This window comes from Leguminivora glycinivorella, chromosome 22, assembly GCF_023078275.1.
Source record: "Leguminivora glycinivorella isolate SPB_JAAS2020 chromosome 22, LegGlyc_1.1, whole genome shotgun sequence".
NCBI lineage: Eukaryota > Metazoa > Arthropoda > Insecta > Lepidoptera > Tortricidae > Leguminivora > Leguminivora glycinivorella.
In genome coordinates, this window is record NC_062992.1 from 10,243,167 (window position 1) to 10,260,283 (window position 17,117).

Genomic DNA, 17,117 nt, shown 5'->3' on the forward strand with positions numbered 1-17,117 from the left:
AGACTACTTCAACAAGTGTCAGTTGTGAAATGCCGCAAAATACTAGTTGCTCTATAGAAGACCATAATAATATGATCCCCGATCCTTTACAACCCAGCAGCTCGGTACGCACGTTACATTTTTTTTTAATCTTCTTTAGTGAGGGCAACTGAGTACGACGGCATATTTAATTGTTTATAAAGTTTGAGGATACCTGGAAAAAAATAATACAAGAAGCCATTTTGAATTTGTAATAAATATTCACTGCTTTCGGTCACGCGTGTACGCTGCGACCATTTTGCGACCGTTTGTCGACCGTTTGGTGACCGTTTGGCGACTGTTTTTTACATGGAATATTACCGTCTTAATCCATATTTTAACAACTTTATTGGTTTTCTAGGCATTATTTTTATTATTTCAGTATAGTATATGCACCGGAGCACTAAAACCTCACCAATCAATATACATAACACGCAAACACCGAGCAGTCAATAATATTATTACTGGTTAAACTGAGGTAAATTGATGGCGCGTTGATAAATTTAGACTTATTTTATGAAATCACTCGAGCAATTTAATTGGCCATGGTAATTAGCCCACATTATATTACAAATGCAAACAATATTTAGATATCTTTAACAAATTCTTACGCCATTACATTTTAATGTCAAATGATTTTATTTCTTTTTTACTTTAACGTCTCTGACAGTCGCCATTTGAAAAGAATGAAATGAACGAATGATTTTGGGAAAGTAGTCGCCAAACGGTAACAATGTGTGCACGCGTAGTGCACACTTCTGTCACTTCTGTGACCATTTGTGCCTGTTACCAATCGTCCCCATTTGGGTCGCCGCGACTAAACGTCGACCGTACTGCGACTAAGCATTGAGACCCGAAGACCTGTGTGTACACAAAATAGGAGGATTTGCGTAGGAACGGCGACCGATTATGGTTATATGGGAAACTTATAACACCCCGTCGTTTTTGCGTCGGGGGTTAATAAAACGAGTAATATCTCTGTATATTTGCTAAATTAGGGCTGTCAAGATCAAAACACGATAATTCATTGTCATCAGAAATATGTACTTCTTATGGTTTCATGTACTTGTCATGCGTGTGTTTGAGTGAGACAGCGTCGCACGTCTTGTCCCGCTCACTCATGTGCCAGCATCTCCTTGAGACGCCTGCGTAGGACCTTCTGCATAACGCTCCTGGGAAGCTCTGGGACAAACCTTACGCCGCCACGAAGCTGCATGTATTTGGTTACCTGCAGACAACGATATTACTTTTCAATGCAAATGGCCAATGTAACAATCGTTTACGGCTATCGCTCTTCTGTAGTGGCACGAGAGCTGACAGTTGACAGAGTTTGGATCGCCAGCAAAATCGCCAGGCATCGTCAACAATTGTCACATTGGCTTGGCCGGTAGAGTTCCGCTGCTGCGGGTAGGCAGGGAGAGGGAATTTTTATGTCACGGAAAAATTATTGCCCCTTGAGACAAATAAAAATCAAAATAAGTACAACAAAATAATGCGATTTCAAGTTAACAATAAAAGAAGCAGAAGAAGTGAATATTAAATGCGTGTATGAAATGGGCTCAACTCTGTTCGATTACATATTGAAAAAAAAAAATCAATAGCGCTCCGTAGAGCATTCTATATTATAAAATCTCTACCTGGCTGGCAACATAGTCGACCAGCTCGGTCTCAGTAGCGGTGGCGCCGGATCGTATCACCACGAAGGCGGTGGGTAGCTCCTCCCCCTCCACTTCGGTTGGTTTCCCCACCACTGCAGCCTCTTGTACTGCTGGGTGCTGCTGCAACACGGCTTCCACGTCTCCGGGGGAAATCTTGCAAGTTATAATAAAGATATGATATTAAATAGATAGTTCGCGATGAAGTAAAATCAGGCATAGTCGCAGCACATTTGATTTAATAACCATTTTAGGCGTATAAACATGGTCGCAGGATAAATGATAAAACATAGAGTTGTGCCTGCTCGTTCACTGAAAAGATCGCTCCCAACTAGTACGATCTCCGAAGTGTACTAGTTCGTTCTTTTAGTACATTTAGGACAGTAGACATTTTGACCGAAAGAGCGAGAGATAAATTGTGCAATACGGCGTACAGTAACGTTCGCTCGTACTAGCCGAGAGCTGATCGGCCGTTTTCGCGCGCTAGTACATGTCCTACACAAGCCTAATAAAACATCTGAGCGTCCCTATCGCACTAGCAAATAGTGCGATAGGGGCGACTTGATGTTTTATCATTTATCGCGCGACCATGCTATGCTTGCTAGGACTTTCTCGTATTGCGTTACTCAACCCTTTATTGTGCAGGGCGTCAAAAATGCCGAAAATACTTAAGTCCGGCAGAAAAAGTAGGAGTGCCAGAAAAGTTCTAGCGATTCGTATGCCTAGCACACTATGGGCGCAATATCATTTATCTACAGCGCAGCGAAATAAATTACAGAATCAATTAGGGCGAGGCGAGGTAATTGTCGCGCCATTCTGTGCTAGGTGACTCGGCGAGCCTAGTGACGTTTCTTCCTTTCGATTTAATTATAGTTTCTAGCGTTAAAGGGCATTTTCAGGATTTGGGTCCAGAATTTGTGAGTGGTGTTAAGATTCTGTTTCCAAGTAAAATATAAGTTTAAATATACCTTTTCTCCCATGTAATTAATCACATCTTTCAGCCGGTTCACCAAATATATGCGTTTTTGGTCATCGAAGTAGCCGAGATCGCCTGTCAGGTAGTATTCCTGCTGGTCTAGGTAGGGCTCGGTAGCCCCCAGGTAGCCCTTCATGAGACGTGGACCGCGAACGCACAACTCTCCACGTTGGTTTGGACCAAGGATCTCTCGTGTTTCCACATCTACGATCTAAAATAGATATAATTCGAGGGTTTACTGGTGAAACCCGATAAGTCGAGATAATTTGTCCTTAAAATAACAACATTGTGGAAATTGCACATAGTTTGAATTTCAAAAACCAGTTTGCTCAACTTATCGGGTTTCACCAGTAAACCCTCGATTATACGAGATAATCATACAATACAATAGATATCTAGCAAATTTTGTTGATAAGTTTTACATTGAGGATCAAATGTTTACACGAAGCGGACTGTCTTAGTCCGTTTTCACATTATCCGATCCGATATCGGATGTCGGAAGGATTTCAATAGAAAAAATTGGTTATCTGTAAAGTCGGTTTACGGACGGTATTAGTTTAACGTGATAACGTCAAACATTACAGTAGTATAGTATAGACAGGGGCGGTCAGAGTATAATATAAGGGGCCCGATTCTGGGACTTTTTTCACGTTTTTTTATTTATTTATTTATTTATTAAAAATACACAAAAGTTAACAGTATTTCACCAAAGCACTTATGTGGTAATATAATTATGTACATGTTAAATTGACATAAATAAAAGCAAACACACTTAAAAGTTAAACTATGGTTATTACATTAATCACCTAAGGAGTGTAGAGTCTATGAACCTTAAGAGTTTTCTGTAAAACACACCAACACTATCAGCAAATATGTCAATATCGTCTGTCTCCAACATGATGCGGTTAAGAGCAGCTCGGGCTCGAGCGGTGCGCCGGCCGCCGCGAACAGGCGCCGCCGCCGCCGCGCCGGCACCGCGCCCGGCATGCCAACCACCACATTCGCTCTTGGCACTTGCAGCCCCATTCTCTCAAGCACGGATGCGTCATCTACTCTATGGTGAAACAGTTGGCGGTAATGCATAATATGCAGCAGTTTCCGTCTGGTTTCTAGAGTTTGAAGACCAACCATTCCTGTTACGAATAGAGATGGATACATATATGGGCATAGCTGGGCACCGTTAATCAAATAGTTAACTTCGATAATCGCTAATCCGTTACTATAAAAGTTAACTTCGTTAATCGTTAAAGCGATACATTTCAACAAATTTAACGGAAGTTAAAGTTAATCCATAATCAGTTAATCCTGATAAAAAAAAATTTACTGTAGTGTGCAGTAGGACTAATAAACTTTAGCAGGTCTCCAACAAGTGATCCAAAAGGGAAAAGGCACCAATTGAGACTAGACTGACTTTACGGGAAAATCCTAGGTTTCGCAGTACTCCGGCCTTTTACGGTAGCGGTCAGAGCAAGTTTTACTCGGCACGAGCGGAACTGGATTAACGATTAACGGACTAGAAGAAATTTAACGGAAGTTAACGAGTCCGTTAACATTTTTTAAAATTAACTTACAAGTTAATCCGTTAACCAAAATGTTAACTTCGTTAATTAACGATTAACGGATTAACGAGTTAATGCCCAGCTATGTATATGGGTAATATCCGTACAGTCGTTTGTAAATGTGCCTACAGAACTTCCTCTGCACTCTTTCTAGCATAGTGTTTTGTTCTTATTAGAAAGAATGCATTAAAATAAGCATCTTTTATAAATTAAAGTTTTTTTTAAAACCTACTAATTTAGGAGTTAGAGTGGTGCAAAGTTGCAAAATTTTCCCGTAGCATTACTAAGGCGCCAGAGATAGAAAGCGATATCGACGGAGCCCCGCTTATTACAGAAACTGCACAGAATAGGAGCCTTCGGCCGTTTGAAGATACCTAACGAACCTAACCTATACCTATATAAAAGTCGTCATTTTGTATCCTAGACCGTTTGCGAGACACGCGTTAATTTTATTAAAGTGCTAGTGCCATTTACTAATCTTAGAACCCTAATATCTCAGTAAATATTAATGGAGAAGAAAAAGTTTATATAACAAAACATCCTTATTTTTAAACGTGTTCTATATGATTTATCAATATTAACATAGGTTATATTGGTAAAAAAAATCATCGTAAATTTATTAAGTCTCTGGCGCCTTAGTAAATACTATGGGAAAATTCGCAACTTCGTACTGCTGTAACTCCTAAATAAGTAGGTTTTTCAAACAACTTCATTCTATAAAAGATGCTTATTTTAATGCAATCTTTCATGTTTTTAAATTACAAACACTCAAAAATAATAAACACGGGCGCGCCATCTGTCGCAGCTGTGGTGCTTTACTCAGGCCACACGCTACAACCATACCGAGCGCATCGATCAGCCGCTTAGTTCCTACGCGCGCAAATAGATGGCGCTTAAGCTATATTGGGAAACGGGACAATGACGTCATCTTTTTCGTGCATGCTGCCCGTAGTAACGAGTTATTAGACGTTATCACGTCAAAAATCCAAGATGGCGTCTGTAATGTACTCGTATGGGATATCGGTCCTACATCCGATATCGGATCGGATAATGTGAAAACGCACTTAAGGCTACTTCAAAGTCAGTAGGGTTATATGGACGATTGTCTGTCATTTGCCATCTTATCTGTCACACGCTAACAAATAAGTTCGAAAGTGTCGCATGACGTGACAAAAGACAAAAACATGACATGACATGACCACAAAACATGACACATGGCTGATACCTTGACCGTAACCCCTGGAACAGCGTAGCCAACGCAATAACCCTCTGCTCTCGGGTCTTCGTTCACCACATCGTAGTCAAACGCCTTATTCTGTGTTGTGGCTATTGAGCCAGATTCTGTAGTGCCATATAAAAGTACTAGTTTGATGTCGGGGCATCTGAAAATACAATTTATGATTTTAAATATCTATTACCAATGTAGGTATACATACTAAATATAGGTGTTTATACAAAAAATCCGTTTTACACGAAAATAACGATTTAGCATTAGGAGCTCCTACTTACGAAATATATGTATTTGTGGTGCCACGTGGTGCTATGGGCGAAATGTTTAACAATGGCTAGATCTAGAACGTTCTCTCTTTTCACTTTTACCTTTCTTGCAACAGTTTTGCGGTCCGGCGATTAAGCGTTGAGCCAGCGATACACACAAACTTGAGCGAGCTCAAATCGTCCTCAGAATTAATCAGCATTTCTGCAATCGCAGGCACGGTAGGCATCATATGCACCTGGAAATTTAAAAGTTCCTCGTACCGTCGTTTTAAAGTACCATAGACTGATAATAATAGACGGCTACACCTCTTGATAGCTACGAGTAGCAACTATAATACTTCTCATATTCTTAGTCGACATCTAGCGTCAAGTAGCGGATTTATCATTGCCGTTGCTTGACACTAGATGGCTCGAAAATCACGACGAACGAAATGTGTATTTATTGCTTAGCAATTTGTAACGAATTTATTCTATTTTCTACCCCTTTTTCTTGTAATATCCATCTTATCTTATCTTATCTTAAATCTGCGGGGGCCCTTACGGATACACTTCGACCCATCGGGATCTTTTGTGCAATTACCCCCTACGATCCTAAGATCCTTCAGCTATTCAGGAGCTTCTCGACCATCTCCACGTATCGGATGATGAGGCTCATGGGTAGCTCTCTGAAGTCCTTCGGTGCCAGGTAGCCTGCTCCAAAGTTCTTCATTCTTTGTCTGGCGAGGGCGTGACATTCACACATTAAATGTCTGACGGTCTCTTCCTCTTCGCCACACATGCGACAATCAGTGTTGTCGGCGTGTCCCATCTTGGCCAAAATTCCTTTGACCCCGTAATGGCCTGTGAACACCCCCGTTATAATTTGGAGTTGTCTTTTGCCTAGCTTCCCTAGCTTTTTGCTCCATCCAGAGTCTACCCTCTGCATAAAGAGCTTTGAATGCTTCAGACCAACCAGGGCATCCCACTCTTTTTGGTGACTAGCCTTTGTTTGGTCTTTCATAGCCATTCTGATGGTTCCTTGTGAAAGGCCCACATAAGGTTCCGGACCTATGAAGTTGTCTTCAGATCCGGCCTTGGCAAGTTCATCAGCGTTTTCATTGCCAATGAAGCCTTCGTGCCCCGGTATCCATACCAGTTGCACCTTGTTTTGCCTTCCAAGCTTGTTAAGAGCTTGGATGCCGTTTAATACCAGTCTAGAGGTAACTCTGGGCGATGTGAAGGCTTTGAGTGCCGCTTGACTGTCGCTGAGTATATAGATAGTCTTACCTTGGATTTGTCTAACTATATTCTCATGTACACAGGCAATTATTGCATATGTCTCGGCTTGGAAGACCGTGGCATAATTGCCCATGCTGATACTACCACTGTAGTCATTTGCATAAATGCCTGCGCCCGTACCAGATGCCATCTTGGACCCGTCTGTATACCAGATGATGGTGTTGTCATCAGGGGTGGGTGTCTCCAGACCCTCCTTCCATTCGGCTCTAGTATGGACTTTGGTTTTGAAGTTTTTGTGGAAGATGAATTTCGGTTGCATTTTGTCGCAGCCCATACTCATCAGCCTTCCCATAGAATTGTTGTATTCCATGCTTGTGTGTTTAGTCTTCGGCATGCTATCGCTCCAGAGGCCTGTTAAAGCCAGCCGGTGTAGCGATTTCAGTGCCTCAGACTGTATCACTAGATGTAGCGGCGGGAGATCCAATAGTACCTCCAATGCTGCTGTTGGCGTCGTTCTGAACGCACCCGTTATAGCCATGCATGCTGTCCTTTGTACCTTCATGAGGACATCCTTGCATGTGCTCAGTAATGTCCTTGGCCACCAGGCCAGGCTTCCGTACAGGATTATAGGTCTCACCATCATGGTGTAGATCCACCTTAGTACCTTTGGGTTTAAACCCCATGTTTTGCCGTAAGCTGACCTACACATTCCAAACACTCTAAGTGCCTTGGCTGTGGTCAGTTCGACGTGTCTTTTCCAGTTCAGTTCTTTGTCTAGTGTTACCCCTAGATATTTCACTTCATTGGAAAGTTCAAGTACCCTTCCATAGAGCCTTAGTTGCTCCATGCCATTAAGGGCCCTTTTCCTGGTAAACGGTACTACCACTGTTTTGCCTGGATTGATGGAGAGTTGTTGGTGGTTACACCACCTCTCCACTTGCCTCAGTGCTGTATTCATGATTTCTGACACCGTTCCCGGGAATTTCCCGTTTATGAGTATCACTAAATCATCTGCATAACCCACTGTATATACTGGGCCCTTATTTAGTTCTTCCAAAAGTGAGTTCACTACCAGGCTCCATAGAGTCGGAGAGAGAACCCCACCTTGTGGACAACCTTTTGTTGCTGTGGCTAGTAATTCTTCCCCCATGAGGGAGGACTTAATTAGCCGGCTGTTCAACATATTACCTATCCAGCGGCAGATGGTAGGTTCTATGCCATGTTTGAGTGCAGCATTATTGATTGCACCATATGTGGTGCGATCAAAGGCACCTTCGACATCCAGAAATGCAGCAAGACATAGTTCTTTGTTTTCTATGGCCTGCTCCGCTCTAGTTGTCACCAGGTGTAGTGCTGTCTCCGTGGACTTGCCCGGCTGGTATGCACATTGCAAGCGGTGTAGTGGATGTCTCTTGAGCGGACCATCCCTGATGTGTCTGTCCACCAGTTTCTCCAAAAGTTTTAAGGAGAAATGATGATAGACTTATGGGCCTATATGATTTGGCTTCTGTGTAATCCTCTTTGCCTGGTTTGGGCAAGTATGTTACCTTTACTAACCTCCATGCACGTGGTACATGTCCGAAGGCAATACACGCTTTGTACAGTCTACTCAAGTGGGGTATAAGTACGTTAGCGCCTTCTCGTAGTAGTATGGGGTAGATTCCATCTGGCCCCGGGGCTTTATATGGCTGAAATGTCGATAATGCCCATTGTATTTTGTTGTGGTCTACTACCTTTTTCGACGTGTCCCAATTATGCCTGGTCGTGCGAGTGCACTGTTCCGTAACACTAATTGGTTCATCGTCTGGTACACTCTGATTTATTATCGAGCCTGGAAAATGTGTGGCACACATCACCTTGAGGGTCTCTAGCCCCGTTTCAGTCATTCCACCATCACTCCTTCTAATAGAGGTGAGTGGGACTGACTTCGTTGTGGCTAGTGCCTTCGTGAGTCTCATGCCTTCCGGAATGGAACCGATTTGATCGCAGTGGTTTTTCCACGCTTTCCTTTTCGCTTTCCTCACTGCCTTGCTATACTCTGTGAGTTTTCGCGCGTAGAGCTCAAAATCATTACTTCTTTTGGCATCGTTGAAGACAGCCCTAGTTTCTTTCCTGAGTTTTGCTATCTCCGGATTCCACCAGGGTACCTTCTTCGCCAGGATTTTCTTTTCCGGGCAGTTATTTGTCCAAGCCGTATGGACGGCTTGCCCTATTTTGTCAGCTTCAAGTTCTATGTCAATAATAGAGTTTAGCTTACCATTGGGGTTTCCCAGGTCCGCCTTAAGGTCATCCTTGAACGATAACCAGTTGGTATTCCTGGGATTCCGTTTTAGTATAACTTCTACTTTGATTTTAGTGGTATACCTAAAGCATATATATCTATGGTCCGATAAAGAAATCTCCCCAGAGACATGCCATGAACTAACTTTATTACTTGCGTTGTTGGACGCTAGCGTTATATCAATGACCTCACCTCGCCTAGCATTGACGAATGTCGGCTCATTGCCTTTATTTAAGAGTTGTAGTGAAGAGCTTACCAGGAATTCCAGTACCTTCTCTCCTCTTCTGTTGACATCCGAGCTTCCCCAGATGACGTGGTGTGCGTTCGCATCGCAGCCGATGATCAGGTCAGTGTTCGCCCGGCTGCCGTAGTCAGCAAGATCCCGCAGTTGTGTGGTGATGGGATCCGCCGCCTCGTAGGGAAGGTAGGCTGATGAGATGACTAGTGCCTTACCCCCCTTTATTCAGGATCTTGACCGTGGTCAGATCCCTGGAACAGAAAGCATTTAGAAGCATAGCATCAATGCCGGTTTTAACATAAATACATGTCCTCATATTACTCTCGGGGTAGATATACAGTATCGTCCCGCCAGTACCATTTAAGCCTCTTATCTCTCCCTTGTAAATATATGGTTCTTGAATAAGAGCAATGTCGAACTTGTCGCTTTTTAGCTGCCTAGCCAGAAGGGCAGTGGCGGCCTTATTGTGTTGTAAGTTTATTTGTACACACCTTAGCCCCTCCATTACGGCGGTTAGTGTTTGGCGGTGCTGAGATCAGCGGCCGCCTCCTGGACCGTGTTGTCGCAGGACATGGGCGAAGTGGTGCCCTCCAGGTAGAGTTCCTCCAGACCGCGCAGGTCCTCCGAGCCCGCCACCGATAGGATCGGTGACGACTCTCGGGTCCAGCGCAGCCCGGCGAAACTCTCCCCGACTAGCACCACTTCCCCCGCCTCTGACCGGTCCCGAGCCACCTCCGCAGGAGCGCCAGGCGGCGCGTCCCGCTCCGGGGCCTCCCCGTCGCCGCCCCCGCGGCGCCCGCAGCCTCGTCGGCCACCGAGTCCCCCTCCCCCCGTCCGCGCCGGGCTCCACCCCAGCCTCTTCATGCTCACGCTCCTTCCCCGTCTCCAGGAGCTTGAAGTGGCTGGTGTCGAGCCCCGAGTGAAGAACGTAGCCGGCCTCCCTGATGACGTCAGCTGACACCTGGTCCATCAGAACGATGCGCCTGGTGTTCAGCTCCGACATCACGGTGTCGACCACCTTCCACTCGTCGGTGCGGAGTTTAGGGTTGCGCCTCTGCATCACCCGCAGAGCCAGCGACACGTCCTGGCTGCCATCGATCGCCGTACGCCAGGCCATCTTGACCGGCTTCGGCAGATCTTTAGCAGCCACGACTTTCAGGCGCCGCCCGCCGATCTCTCCTCTTCCGATCACCGAGCGGAGCCATCCCACTGCGTCGCTTCCTCCGCAGGTGATGTGAAGCGCACCCCCGTGACAGCACCTAGTGTGATGTCGGGCATAGGATCGGCCGCCTCGTCCAAAGCTACGAGCAGGACGCTCACTATGGCCGACCTATGCTCCAACATCACCTTTTCCCCAGGAAAGGCCACTGGGACGATAGCCATCTTCTCGCTCGCCGCTACCTCAGCAAACGTCCCCCCACCCTCGTTCGCTTGTGGTCGCCAGCGAGCAGAGAAGAGTCGCCACTGGCCCCCAGTGACCTCTTGTTAGGCTGCCTCCCCGCCCCACTAGTGGAGGGTCCGGCCCCCACTTGCGCGTCCCTATTCTCCCGCGCCTTCGCACGCCTCTTCTGCCTCCTGGTTGGGGCTACTCCTCCACCCGACTGCGCATCCGCACCCTGGGGTGCAGTAGCGTCGTCTATGGCGCCCGGAGCCGCCCTACCAGAATTTGGAAGCGGTGCGTCCCTCCCGCAGTTGGCCGTTGCTCCGCGGCCAATCCCCCCAGCACCAGCGCTAGTCGGCTCCCCGAGGGGTGCTTGCTTTGCGCCCCCACTCTTCAACCCTAAGGGAAGAGACGGGTTGGTGCTGTTGGGATGGCCAGCTCCGCCGTGGCCCCTACGCTTCGCCCCCGTCCTTGCGGACGTCCACGTGTTGCCGCTGCCAACGCTCATGGATCTGTCACAGACAGCCCCACTATTCGCTGGTGCAGCAACCTTTGCGCTATGCGCCTTCGCCTCATCCCGTACGGGTACGGCGTCCCCTCCCCCGTCGTTATAGGTACATTAGTATCCATACAAACATTGAAAAATTTCAGCAAACTGGCTCCCCACCCACCACGGAGCCACACATTTGGAATGCATTGAAGCATTAGGGCTACCAAGTCTGCTATAGTAATCCAGGATGCGTTGTCTGTGAATCCGCACGGTGCCAAAACCCTGGTCAGCTCCTCAGCCGACGCAGTGAATCGTGCTCCGCCGATTACAGACCCCTACACCCCAGAGAACTAACCTTGTGGCCATCTGACTGGACACGGCAGCCGATTGATCCTAGCTGGCTAGACTAAGACCGCCCGTGTGAGATGAATATGGAGCCAAAGGAGCTTCGCCTAACAGGGATAACGACCGCAGACCCCTGCTTCGCCTAGACTCCCAGGATCTCCTTCTCCACCCGTACGGGTCCCCGCGCACGGCACAAACACGCGGGTGGCATTCTACCGCCTCCCATCCTTCTTTGTGGATGGGAAGCCCGCTGCGACATGCCACGTCATCGCCTACGGCTGATTATACGGGATATGGATCGTTGTTTGCCATCATCACCCCACCCCTACAGACTCGTCCTCATGAAGAAGTCAAGCCTATAGCGATGTCGCCATGCTGGCAAACATTGCGACCCATCTGAGGGATATGGATAGGTTGGGATTACACTAAGGGTGTTTTACAATGGTTCACTCACTTGGCCCAGTTGGAGATGCAGTCATCCGGATGACAACACCTACTTCCGGTCCTTGTGTCCGCTCCCTTGCAAAACTCGCCCTACGATGGTTCAACTGGTTGTTTCCGTTCTTACCTGTTTCTACGGTAGAACCAGGCAGTTAACAGGCAGTAACCTCGGGAAGGAGCACAACCAGTTTTGCCTCGGGGATCTCTGCAACCTGTGCTACTCCCGAGACCATCCACCATGCCAGCTACCGGACAGGTAGCTGACATAGAGACAGACCCACCGCAAGAAGCGACCGGTCGCAAATTATCACTTGCACATGGACCCGCCTCCGCCCTGTAATATCCATACTAATATTATAAATAATAGTGTGTGTAAGGTATGTCTGTTTGTTTGTCCGTCTTTCACGGCAAAACGGAGCGCCGAATTGACGTGATTTTTAAGTGGAGATAGTTAAAGGGATGGAGAGCGTCATAGGTAGGGCTGCCATCCGTCCGGGTTTCCCCGGATTTGTCCTAGTTTGGAGGCCATCCGGGGTCCGTCCGGGCGGGGTATCAAGAAGTGTCCCGGACACTTTTCATGTAAGGAAGCACCTCATTGAATTTAAGTATAAATACTTAAAAAAAATATAGTTAACTGATTAACTAATATCTGTTTACGTAATAAAAAACCGGCCGAGTGCGAATCGGACTCGCCCACCGAGGGTTCCGTATCCGTACAAACTTTCAATGGTTAAAAAAATCTCATCTCATATAACTCTATGGCTTGACTAGTTAGAAGTGTACGAGTAGGTATTAAATTAATGAGCATTATTGTGTATAGCGCCATCTCTCAGTGAATTCGCTAACTAATTTGAGCGACCTGGCCCCGTAGCCGAATGGAATTTCTCCGACGCCAAACGAAAGCGATACGCCGCTGGCTCTGTCGCGCCAATACGCAAGCGCGATAGAGATAGATATCTACTAGCGCTTCGTTTCGTGAGCGTTTCGTGAGCGATTGTGCCATTCGGCTAGCCACCCTGTATAGTATGATGGTTTTTTAGAGATAATTTCTTTATAATGGTAACCGATTTCGTCAGTATTTACTTTATTTGAAAGATAACATTTCACGTAAAATCTTGTATAATTTTGAAATACGATATAGTCAGCAAGGGTGGTAAAATTGAAAGTTAAAATCACAAAAGATTTTTGTCAATTAAAAGTTTCCAAAGATACAGACACGATTTTATTTTTCCTGTAATATTGAACATAAAGCCAATGTTTCGTTAAATTTTAATATGACGTTGGTAAACTTCAGAGGTAAAGGAGTGTGGTACGTAAAAACCCTAAAAGAGACAAATTTTATTTTTTTGTAAGAAAAATTGTTTTGTTTTTATTAATGTTTATTGCAAATTACACATTGTGTGAAATTAAAAGAATAAATGGATGAAAATTACAGGTCTTGTTCTTTAAAAATATTATTTTCGGATTTGTCCGGGGAAAAAATGCGATTTACGCGAAATGTCCGGGTTTTTCTGAATTTTTGTCCGGGTTTGGCGAAATTCGAGATGGCAGCCCTAGTCATAGGCTACTTTTTGTCTCTTACTAATACCCTAATTCCCTAAAATGGGAGATGGAAATTTGTATGGAGGATTGCGCAATTTTCGAATTTAACGCGAGCGAAGCCGCGGGCAGAAGCTAGTTACGTATAGTTGTGAAAATATGTAAGTAAACACTTGAAACGAACCCGAAATTCATTAACATACTTCAAGTCCACATCGGTATCCGAGTACACAACCGTTTGTCCGGAGCATATCAACGTGAGCATCATCTTGACGTCATAAAACGAGGTACAATCCGGCTCCGCAGCGTAACCGACTCGCAAGGGTTCGGAGTGAGAAGAATTGTAGTCAAAGTACCTGAAATATTTTTATGATATTACAAAGTTGCTAAAGGAGTGGTTGACTAGCTGGTATCTGAGGCTGGTATACTTAGTCTGAATCATCTGAGATGATGCGAGTAGGTTCGCCAAATGCCTTTGTTTCTATTATTTCCCGCTGGGAATAATAGACCCGCTGGTCACTCCTGCCTCCACGGCACGCTCTAAAGTCTCAGTGTTAGTTAAAAAGCAACTAACATGATAGTAATAGGGTGGAGCCGACCATGTCAGATGATTAAGATTATTCATACGTGAATAAAGTGATCAGAAGAAAGATAAAGCAGTTGCATGACCTAACCACAAAATTTAAAATTTAAAAACCCCTGATCGCGTCATAGTAGACCGATTTTCATGAAACATGGCTAAGAACACTCCCGACTTACTCAGCTTTCAGACGAAAACAAAATAAATCCAAATCGGTTCATCCGTTCGGGAGCTACGATGCCACAGACAGACACACACACAGACAGACAGACAGACACACACAGACAGACACGTCAAACTTATAACACCCCGTCGTTTTTGCGTCGGGGGTTAAAAAAACATCATTAAATTCTTCAAAATTACTATACCTATGAAAAAAGTGGATAGAAGGTGCAAGGTGATATAAATCGAATAATTTCGTGAAAAACAAGCCAGACGAGAACGAAAAATAGTACACCAACAACAAGTGTTAGGGATAAGCGGCAAATGCGGATGAATATGTTTATATTGAAGAAAGCCTTCGTTCACTCACCACTGTGTACTCGCTTGGGTTCTCGTAATAAGATTAAGGTGTGTCAGAAGCACGCCTTTAGACATTCCCGTAGTTCCTGACGAGAAGGAAACCATAGCCACGTCCGTCTGCTCCACGGCCGAAGGCTCGAACTGGTCCACATCCACGTCTTCACTGGATACCAGGGTATCCACGGACTCAATGCCCTCAACGTCGTCAAAACAAATGAAGGTTTTGATGAAATCCGAACGCTTTAGAACGGCGCCGTAGATATTCAAGATTCGTTGAGTGCAGATTATATATGATGGTCTTGTTAAGTTTAGCTTGTGTTTGAAGGTTGCTGAAAATTAATCATGTGTAGTTACATATAATTGGTCTTACGTGTCCACGTCAATACAGGCCTTAATTTTTTAAATTTATGGAAACAGCATCCTGACTTTCCTACACATTTTTCTTTCTTGATGATGATACGATGGTCGTCTTGGGTAAGCTCCTATTGTGTGAACTATTTACCACGGACTAGGGATATATAGGGATAGATAATACTGTTGCGAAGGCTGCTTTCAAATAAAACGTCAAAAGAATGTAAAATTGATAGTTTTAGTCGGTGAAATACTACACTTTCCGTTATCCAATAGATTTATTTAATTCAAGTTCCAGTTAGAGCATCTTATTATCTTGATTTTTATAAGACTGGATTTTTGAAAACTAACTCACTAAATTAATTATGAATTTTTCTCTAATGCACGTTTAGAAAAACGCACGTATAGAGCTGAATCAGTCGATCTTATTTGTAAAATTTGGACAATTTTGAATATTAAAACGGGTAAATTTATAATTCGTATATCCTGTACCACAATCATTTCAGACTAGATTTTTATTTTAAGTTTTTGAAAAAGAGTAAACTAGCCTAAGGCGAATTAAATTTTTTTCAGAAATTACCTAAAATTAAGTGACAATTTCTTTGAAAATCTACATCACATCGAAGTAAGTTTTGTACTAAATTAATCTGCAACGTTTACTTAAATTGCTGTTATGCCTTAGTGATTATAAATTGCTATTATTGATTTTTGCCAATTTTTTGAAAACGAGCCTTCACCGGTACAATTATTACCACTTTTGGACATTTTCTCATATTTTGTTAGACCAAGTAGAAAAAGTCCTATAATGTGATATATATTTATAAACTACTCGCAAAGCCCTTTAATTTGATACCACACACGGTATGATCGAGCGCTCGGTTGCGATTTCACTATTTTTAACACGAAAGCCCTCTTAATCCGGCTCTAGCCAAACTAGTCCAGTACCTATATCATTTTATTTTATAAACATTATCGTATCCTACCTTCGCCACACCCCGTTTCTATAAGAGTGAGTGTCGCGCCCGTCAGTAACACAGCGAGCCTCGTGGGGAGGAAAACGAGGGGGGGTTCACCTGCCACCACTACCGTGTCCCCCCTCCCCACACCTCGCTGCGTCAGAGCAACTGCCAGCCTGACCGCATACTGGGATACCTCCTTGTATGTCATTATGGAGCCTGTAGTGCAGCTAATCTGCAATCGAAAAAGTTTATCATCCTAGTTTTGCATATAAAAATAAATATTATGTTATTTAACGCATAATAAGGGCAAGCCGAATAAGTAAGGGTTTTAAAAAAAATTGCGATACAGATCTACCCCAAATTGTTCTATGTCCATGGAGTTCATAAGTTTTTTGCAGAAATTGCGAAGTGTCTGGTTAATGGAACAGTTAGCAACTTCCTTGCACAGCGCACCATGCGGAAAATTTAGGAAACACTTCCTTGACTGGCGCGATAACCCAAAATGTGTGTTAGCCTCCACAAGAGTACGCTACTTTGCTCGGTCTTGAGTCTTGAGCAGTAGCTTTGGACGCCGAGCTCCCGGAGGTATACCTCCACCCTCCACTCTACCTTCTGGAAACACAGCTTATTTAAACATTTACACTAGGTTATAAAATGATCAGAGCACAGGGCTCAGCATAAACTCACCAAACACGCACGCTCAGGGTCTGTTCCCCTCAGTCGATCCAAAATCCATTTGCCAAAGTGCAAATACTCAGGCAACAGTATTTCTCCTTCACCGTGTATGAGCATGGCTAATTATATCACTCTTTTCTTCTATTTCAAAAGGAAAGCCCGAAAATAGGGGATGAAATAAAGGGAAAAATTCAACACCCCTACCAATTGCCTTATTACGATCACTCGGGCGTCTATCTGTCCGTCTTTTGTAAAAACTCGATGGTTAGCCTTAATCACACCTGATAGAAAGGGAAGACACGGTCTAAATAGCATCAATTCAGCATATTTCACGTGTTTCACCTGTCCTCCCGCTCCCCCCTACTGACATTGACTGAACTAGCATGACAAAT

General features: G+C 44.5%; 1 protein-coding gene across 1 annotated transcript; it reads right to left on the minus strand.

Annotated features, from left to right (window-relative positions):
* Nucleotides 1–946: 946 nt before the first annotated feature.
* LOC125237956 (luciferin 4-monooxygenase-like) lies at nucleotides 947–17,071 on the minus strand. Its single transcript, XM_048145203.1, has 9 exons — nucleotides 16,738–17,071; nucleotides 16,075–16,282; nucleotides 14,751–15,069; nucleotides 13,823–13,994; nucleotides 5,808–5,941; nucleotides 5,434–5,590; nucleotides 2,642–2,860; nucleotides 1,656–1,829; nucleotides 947–1,246 (listed from the first exon to the last, which is right to left on the minus strand). Exons 1-9 carry the CDS (start codon nucleotides 16,840–16,842, stop codon nucleotides 1,133–1,135), a joined length of 1,602 nt encoding a protein of 533 aa, XP_048001160.1. The 5' UTR covers nucleotides 16,843–17,071; the 3' UTR covers nucleotides 947–1,132.
* Nucleotides 17,072–17,117: the final 46 nt, after the last annotated feature.